Source organism: Mytilus trossulus, chromosome 14, assembly GCF_036588685.1.
Source record: "Mytilus trossulus isolate FHL-02 chromosome 14, PNRI_Mtr1.1.1.hap1, whole genome shotgun sequence".
Classification (NCBI taxonomy): domain Eukaryota; kingdom Metazoa; phylum Mollusca; class Bivalvia; order Mytilida; family Mytilidae; genus Mytilus; species Mytilus trossulus.
The window spans coordinates 37826083-37833791 of record NC_086386.1 but is presented as its reverse complement, the minus strand read 5'-3'; the positions used below and the strand labels follow the sequence as shown (position 1 = coordinate 37833791).

Genomic DNA, 7709 nt, shown 5'->3' with positions numbered 1-7709 from the left:
GCACTAAAACAGTATATACTTGTACCATCTCGTCGGTTGATGTGTTTAATGTAACACATGTATCTGTGTCTGAGTGTTCAAATAAAATCTTGAATCTTATATCTCATTGTTTCGGCTCTTAAAGGTTTTTGTAAAAACGTTGTTTTTTTTTTCTTTTGTTGACTGTTAAACCACCTCATGAACATGTTTGAATGAAAATATCAATTTTCATTATTAATGACGAAAAGAAACGCATGTTCCTTATTCAAATATTGTTACGTATATTTGTTTATATTAAAAGTTTATCTTTAAGTATAATATATTCCAAATAAAGTAATGTTATCGTGTAATCCTTTGAATGTTTGTGTTGTACTTGATATCAACAGATTAATGAATTAAAAGACAAGAACTTTAAATGTAAATCTTTAATCTAGATTTATAAACTACAATGTGTATAATATGTTGACTTAATTGTAATATACTAAAGAACAATGTGGTCGGCATAAGCTAGATAATAATAATATAGCAGAAATTATATAAGTTAAATGCATAGCCAAATTGCCGCTCCATTTGAATCAATTACACAGGTCAAGTTTTCTTCGGTAGATGGTTTTTGTCTCGCCTTAACGGAGTTTACTTTTTTGTTTGTGATTAGATCTAGTTTACGGTGAACCACAAGTGGTAGTGCAATGGTATTTGAAATGCAATTATATTAGCATTTTGGACATCTCATTTTCATAGAGATTAGTTGGCCCTGTCTCCTTTATCTTGGTCTATTGATCTAAAAACGTTTGCTTAGATAACGTCATGTATACGTATTAGATTGTGATTAGTGTATGTGAAATTTATTGTGATGTTCAGTTGTGGTTTGTTGATGTGCTCCATAATCAATTTTATTTTAAAGATAAGACCGTTGGTTTTCCTGTTTGAATGGTTTTACACTCTTTAGCACTGCTTTGGGAGGCGACTTTCCTGGTATGGAACTTGCACTTTAGTTTGCTGTTCGGTGCAAGCAAATGCTCCGTGTTGCAGACCATAGTTTGGCACTATAATGGTTTACTTTTAGAAATAGTTTAACGGTTGTTGGTGATTCATGTATGTCAGATTTGTTTTCTTATAAATTGCTTTCTTATAAATTAGACCGTTACTTTTCCAAGTTGTTTTTTTTATATTGTTCTTGTCAGAGCATTTTAGAGCCGAACACTTGTTTACAGTATGGGTTGCCTTTTATTGCTTGCATCCACTTCTTTTGCACTGTGGTGGGAAGTTGTCTGATTGGCAATAATACCACATCTCTTTTTTATATAACAACTTTTGGATATTCTTACGGAAAAATAATTGAATAAATAAAGATTAAAAAGATTCTATCAATGTAAAAACTGTTTTTATTTAATGATATAATTATCAAGTATCCCTTAAATATAATTTTGATTTGTATCTTTTGGGCGTACATTACCTGAAGACAATATAATTGTATTGTTAATATCATTAAAAGACGACGAACCCTTTGTTTTATCGGATAATTCAAGGCTTGAATCATATTTGTCTATAATTTCACTATTGTCCCACGTATTTGAAATATTAGAATCATGAACAGTAAGACAATGTTTCTGTGGTGCGAAATCATCGCTTTCGTTACATATGTTATTGGAAAAAGTATTTGAGCGAATACGATATTCAAAATCTGGACAAGATCCCGACAGGAAAGGAACACTATTTGCTTTGTATGATGTACCAATATTAGTGTGCTGGTTTATCCAATTCTCTGTGTTGATTACACTACTCCGTTTAGACATATTGATCATAGGAGATTTTTTTATCAGCTTCATTTTATGACGATGAACACAACACATAATTATAATGGACAAAAACGCTAGAAAGACTATAAAACATGCAACGCCTATCAGACCCTTTAGAAGGACTGGCAGCTCATATTGGATTTCATCGATAGAAATTGTATCTGCTTGGCCTTTGATGTGTTCGGTTTCTACAAAATAAAATGTTACATAATACTTACTAACATATTTATACATGTTATCATAGAATACATTTACCTTTTGGCAATGTCAAAGTTAGTTTGTAGGTAAACTACTTCTTGTCAAGCTTATTTACTCGATCTGTGTATTTGGTTACTTATACAAATTTGAAAACATACAACATTTGTATGCGAGTCACCATTTTTTGTTGCAAAAATATCATGCAGAAAAAGAACATGGACATCGGGCACACGTGTTTGTTTTAACTGCTTACATTATGACGTGTCTGTATCAAATATACTTTTTGTTGATATTGATGCTTTTAAGCCTTGTAAATATTGACATACTAAACAAACAGTGATGGAGCCTGTAATTCTGTGGTTATCGTTTGTTGCTTTGTTACATGTTTGTTTTGTGTTCATTTATTGTGTACATTTATTATGCCGTTAGTTTACTCGATTGAATTGTTTTACAATTGTGATTTCGGGGCCTTTTATAGCTAAATATGCGGTATGGGCTTTGTACATTGTTGAAGACCAAACGGTGACCTATAGTTGTTAATTTCAGTGTCATTTAGTCTCTTGGTGAGATTTGTCTCATTTGCAATTATGCCACATTTTCATTTTTAAATAGAACATTTTATCTAAAGGTCAGAGTACTAGAATCGTATGTATATGTAAAAAGAAGAACTTATTCAATGATTATTTTTTTTCATACATCAATCGCTCGATGTAGACACAAGCTTTAACCAAAAACAGGTGCTTCTACTTCTAAACATTTAATCATGACTAAAACAATACAAACCAAAGCAAAAATACCTTGACCCATTTCAATTTGTTTGGAAAAACCTAAATGTTCTTCCTTTTATGACTTTCATATTATTTAGTGGTTTCCGTCTCTTTATATGGTTATGGTTATAAATTGAGAACAATATTGTGTAGATTAGAAGGTCGAACGCATGCTTCAGGAAAATATAAATAGATAATTCATGTTTCAGGAAAATATGAATATATTTCTCATTTACCAGATAGCTATCTAAGACAGACCTATATCTTTCTTTTATTGACATGCACTATATGCCTCATAATTTGTAAAAGTGGTGTAAATTGAGAGACGAATAAAGTGGAATAAAAGTTCATGAACAAAACAGCCAAATTAAAAGAATTAAAAAAAAATCACAATTGCAGGACACCAAAGAAATTAACAACTATAAGTCACCGTGCGGTCATGAAAAATTAGCAAGGTCCTGTTTTAGAGGCGGGTATAGGGAGGTGGATCAGAGTTCCAGTGCATCCACTTTTTTTGGGACAAATATGGTTGTGTATATAGGGAATCACTGAAGTATAACTGGGGCGGTTCCCCTATTAGGCAGCCAGTTCCCTCTCCCCCATAATGAACATATATGGATCCGTCACTATGTCTGATATCAGTAGATATTATAATCTGCTTATATCGATATAAGAAGATGTGGTATGAGTTCCTTTGAGAGTCCCAATTTGTAAACCATAATAGGTCAAAGTACGGTCTTCAACACGGATCATTGGCTCATACCAAGCAGTAAGCTTTATCTACCTAATATTAATAGATATTATAATATATTTCGTTTATCTTCTTATTAATATGTATACATACCTACCTGATATATATTAGCTATTATAAGCTGTCTCAGTACCCAGAACATATATCAATCTAATATATTTTACTTTGCATACATGTATATCTAGCAACTTTTTAATACCTGGTATATATTGATAGTCTGTTTCATTGTATGGTATAGGAGGGTTGACAACAGGTAAACACACTCTATTGCTACCATTACTTTTTCTTGCACATTCTGTAACTTCGACTGTATAGTCAGGTGTGTCTCTATAACATTCGGAACATCTCCCACAATTCCATGTTGCCGTCAGACGAAAATATCCTGAAAATAAAAGTACATCTACCATTTCAATTTTGTTGTTACTCTTTCCTGCTTTTCTAAAAGGCTGAGTATTTAATATATTAATAAAGCACCGGAGTTTTGTATATTAAATTATTCATATGTATACACGTAGTACACCTGTTTTGAAGACTGTTATTTCTCTTTTTGTCGTTTTGTCTTCGACGTATGAGTATTTATATCTTCCAATTCTCTTTCAAACGTGATATTTTGCGACATGTGAAATATTGATTTCAATGTGACGGTTAAGGGTAAGAAAAATCTGAAACTTTATAAAATAAAATTGGAGATTAAAAATCGGAATAGGGATTTCTTTTATCGTTTCATGTTTGATCAAAATGTTCTATTTCTTTTTAACGAGTCGGAATAAGGAACAAAGGGACATGACAGACAGACAGACATGTAACCTGCGACAGACAGGGCACGTGACAGGCAAGACAGGCAGATAGGACAGACGGACAGCTGTAATCCATACTCCTCTGACCTGTCTAAGATTATTGAACTAATATGTGCGATGTAATTAATTAGTTATTAGCTTATTTACTCACCTTGTTTACAGTTTCCACAAATATTATCGTTTTTACGTGAACATGGTTTTATAATGTCCTCAAGATATTGACAAGCCTTACAAGGCTTACATTTCATGTTCATCCCATAACTGTCTGTAAATGTACCATAAGGACAACGTCTACATTGAGTATTTAAAGTTTTCGAGCATTTGGCCTTGACGTAATATCCCGGTCTACATCCATGACACTTCATACATTTCATTTTGTATTCCGAGTAATATCTGCCTTCCTTGCATTGTTTGCATTTAGTATTTCTGGTAGCCGTACATGTTTTCACCACATGGTAATCATGTGGACAACTTCTACATTTTTTACAGTACTTAGATCCTTTTCTTGAATAGTATCCATTACCACATGGTGCACAAACTGTATCATTATAAAGAATACATTTAAATTTCACTCCAAATATTTTCGGAAGCACTGAGTATTGCTTGCTATCTTTAGTCATTTCACTATGTCTGTATCCAACAATAATGTTGTCGTTATACTGAAATAAAATCAAACTGAATTAAAAAAGCATTTCATTTAACACCGCCAAGCAGTTGAGCACCTTTAAAAGAAATACAGCAGATAGCATTTTTAAACATTTTTTTTTTCAAAACCCTGACGAATTTAAACCGTCTTCTCTCCCCTATCGGACAATCATGCTACCACTAGATCACCAGGAGCGATTCGTGCTGAATTCAAACATCTTTCAATCTCGAAAACAAAACATGACATAACTTAAACAAACATAATTATGTTGATTTAGAACAAACAAATTCATTGTTTAAACTAAATTTTAGGCTTTTGTCCAAAGTGCAGTAAGTGACCTTGAATTATTTGAATGTTATGGTTCGTGTAATACTCTAGATCGTTACAAACTTTATAAATACCACTGTTATGGGATTTATTAGGATAACAATCGTTTCAACCCTGACGAAATTTGTATTGTTGTGTAACAATAAGAACACTTCAAGATATGTGTTTTTCTATTTTCGGAGATCGTGTATTTTGGCTATGCATACAGACTACTTATGAGAAAAATCTTTTTCAAATGATGAAAAATTGGCCTACTGTAAAGTTTTATTGTTTGAACTTATGTATTTTGTTTAATTGAAACAAGGAGCAGAAACCTAGGAGAGAGCTAGTCCAAACACCACAATCGCAAACAGAGCACCACGAAAAAACGATATTACATTGAAAATGTAAATGAACCAAAACGATTCCGGAAATGAACTCAAGGTAGAGTTTTATGAAACATATAGATAAGTCCAATATATATATATATATAAAGCTGACTTCATTTAAATGGCCATGATTGAGACAAAACAGCCGAAAACAATATGCAAACTGAGAACACTGAAAAGCGTTTCAACGACACCGATAGTGATTACACTATAACTGTAGATGATTAAGTTACACTGAAAGGGTAAGCAACAGTGTCCATAATAGTGTAGTACGCATAGTCGACTGATACGAGCCGTTTTTTTTTTAATATGAATCAGAAAAGAAAGGACAATGGTGAAGAAAATCCTACCATGTAGTGATACTCCCAGTTTGATATTCCCTATAGGGCTAATACTTTGAAAACAATATCTTACGTTTTGTTGGGTTTTTTTTATTTTACTTAAGATAACATGATTCTCCTTAACTGCCTTATTAATGACCTTCAGTAAGATATTAAGTTGTCTCATTGTGACCTTGGAATAATATTAAGTTGTCTCATTGTGACCTTCGGAATACTATTTAGTTGTCTCATTGTGACCTTGGAATAATATTAAGTTGTCTCATTGTGACCTTCGGAATACTATTTAGTTGTCTCATTGTGACCTTCGGTTTTATATTTAGTTGTCTCATTAATGACCGGCAGTAAAATGTTTAGTTGTCTCAGTAAATGTATGTGCCAAGTTTTTGTCGAAGCGAATAGAAAACAATATAAATATAACACAGAAAAAAACTAATTTGCTTAATAAGAGAACGCCCAAAAATCTATTTAAAGTGGTAAATGTATGTGATATGATAACCTAGATTTCTAATTTATTTTGGTATGTTTGTAAATATTAAACTTAAAATAACTTTACAAATGAGGAAGTTTATGTTTATACTTTACAATGTTGGTATCCTGCCAGTAAACTTTCAAATGGCCAATTATGTACATCTATTTTTTAAATAGGCCATACGGATCTTGGATTTTTTCCACAGATATACTTTTTACTGTTTTGTCTTTTTGGTATTGTATTTGATTCTATTACAATAAATATATGCATTTATTTCCGAAAATGAATATTAATTATGTATATTCAATTTAAGAATATATCATCATAGTTCTATTTTTAAGCTATGTGTAAGGATATAAAATAGTATACATATTACATGTATCATGCGTAATGCCTATTAGCATGAGTAGTAAGCAAAAACATTTAGGTTTTTAAGGTTTCAACCATATTTTACATGCTTTACCTGCATAACTATTACCATTTTCTTTGGTTGGCAAAAAGCATAATTACTCAATATTTTTTTGTTGTTGCAAGAAATGTACATGCAACCCGTCTTTTACAAGTCTGTTTACAAAACATGCAAAACTGAAAGTAAAAGTAGACGTGTGAGCGCGCAATGTCTCTACAATGGAAACACAAGTTATACTTACTGTTTTAACTAATTTTCGTTTCCCGTAAACAAGACAGTTAAGTCCAAGTATTGCAAAAAATCCATAGTGGATAAGCTCCATTATAAATGCGCGGCCATATATATGGAAGTTATTTAAATCGAAACTAAAATTTCCAGTGTTATTATATCTAAAAATAACTTAGTTTACCTGAAATAACTAGCTATTGTATATATAATATAATTATGTGTATAGACAATGCCCTTGATTTCCGATTGACATTCTCAGACAATGCTTATAGTAGATGCACGAATTAACACGTTCCTTTTGGAGAATCCCATTTATTCTGATTCCTTGTCTGAATTCGGCTATAATTCACAGCTTTTGTACTTAATCTGAAATCAACAACAGTAGCCAACAGTGGTATCAAACGAGCGCAGTTTAACGTGTTTAATAAAAATATATAATATACTTGTTCGTGCACCGGGCTGAAGTACGTCCATTATTCATAGTTCATTATTCATTATTCAATAATGAATAATGAAATAGTTCATTATTCACTATTCAATATTGAAAAATAAATAATGAATGATGAAATGGTTTATGTTTCATTATTCAAATTGAAGCGGTGAATAGTGAAAAAAATATAAAAAAAATTT

General features: G+C 31.7%; 1 protein-coding gene across 2 annotated transcripts; it reads right to left on the bottom strand.

Moving 5' to 3' along the window:
* Window positions 1-1366: 1366 nt before the first annotated feature.
* LOC134696580 (tumor necrosis factor receptor superfamily member 3-like) lies at window positions 1367-7386 on the bottom strand. Of its 2 annotated transcripts, none has more exons than XM_063558436.1 (4): window positions 7261-7386; window positions 4443-4950; window positions 3694-3876; window positions 1367-1966 (listed from the first exon to the last, which is right to left on the bottom strand). In XM_063558436.1, the coding sequence occupies exons 2-4, from the start codon at window positions 4909-4911 to the stop codon at window positions 1395-1397; spliced, it is 1224 nt and encodes a 407-aa protein (XP_063414506.1). In that variant the 5' UTR covers window positions 4912-4950; window positions 7261-7386; the 3' UTR covers window positions 1367-1394. The 2 variants fall into 2 exon arrangements, with proteins under 2 accessions (XP_063414506.1, XP_063414505.1); XM_063558435.1 differs by lacking the exon at window positions 7261-7386 and adding an exon at window positions 7093-7235.
* Window positions 7387-7709: the final 323 nt, after the last annotated feature.

What these genes read in the sequence shown, in the direction of transcription:
- LOC134696580 (XM_063558435.1), bottom strand. Translation starts at nt 7,173, where the DNA reads ATGGAGCTTATCCACTATGGATTTTTTGCAATACTTGGACTTAACTGT. An exon ending in TTGTGGAAACTGTAAACAAG is followed by an intron (nt 3,877 to 4,442) that starts GTGAGTAAATAA and finishes TTTTATTTTCAG; the next exon opens with GATATTTTCGTCTGACGGCA. An exon ending in AGACTATCAATATATACCAG is followed by an intron (nt 1,967 to 3,693) that starts GTATTAAAAAGT and finishes TTTATTTTGTAG; the next exon opens with AAACCGAACACATCAAAGGC.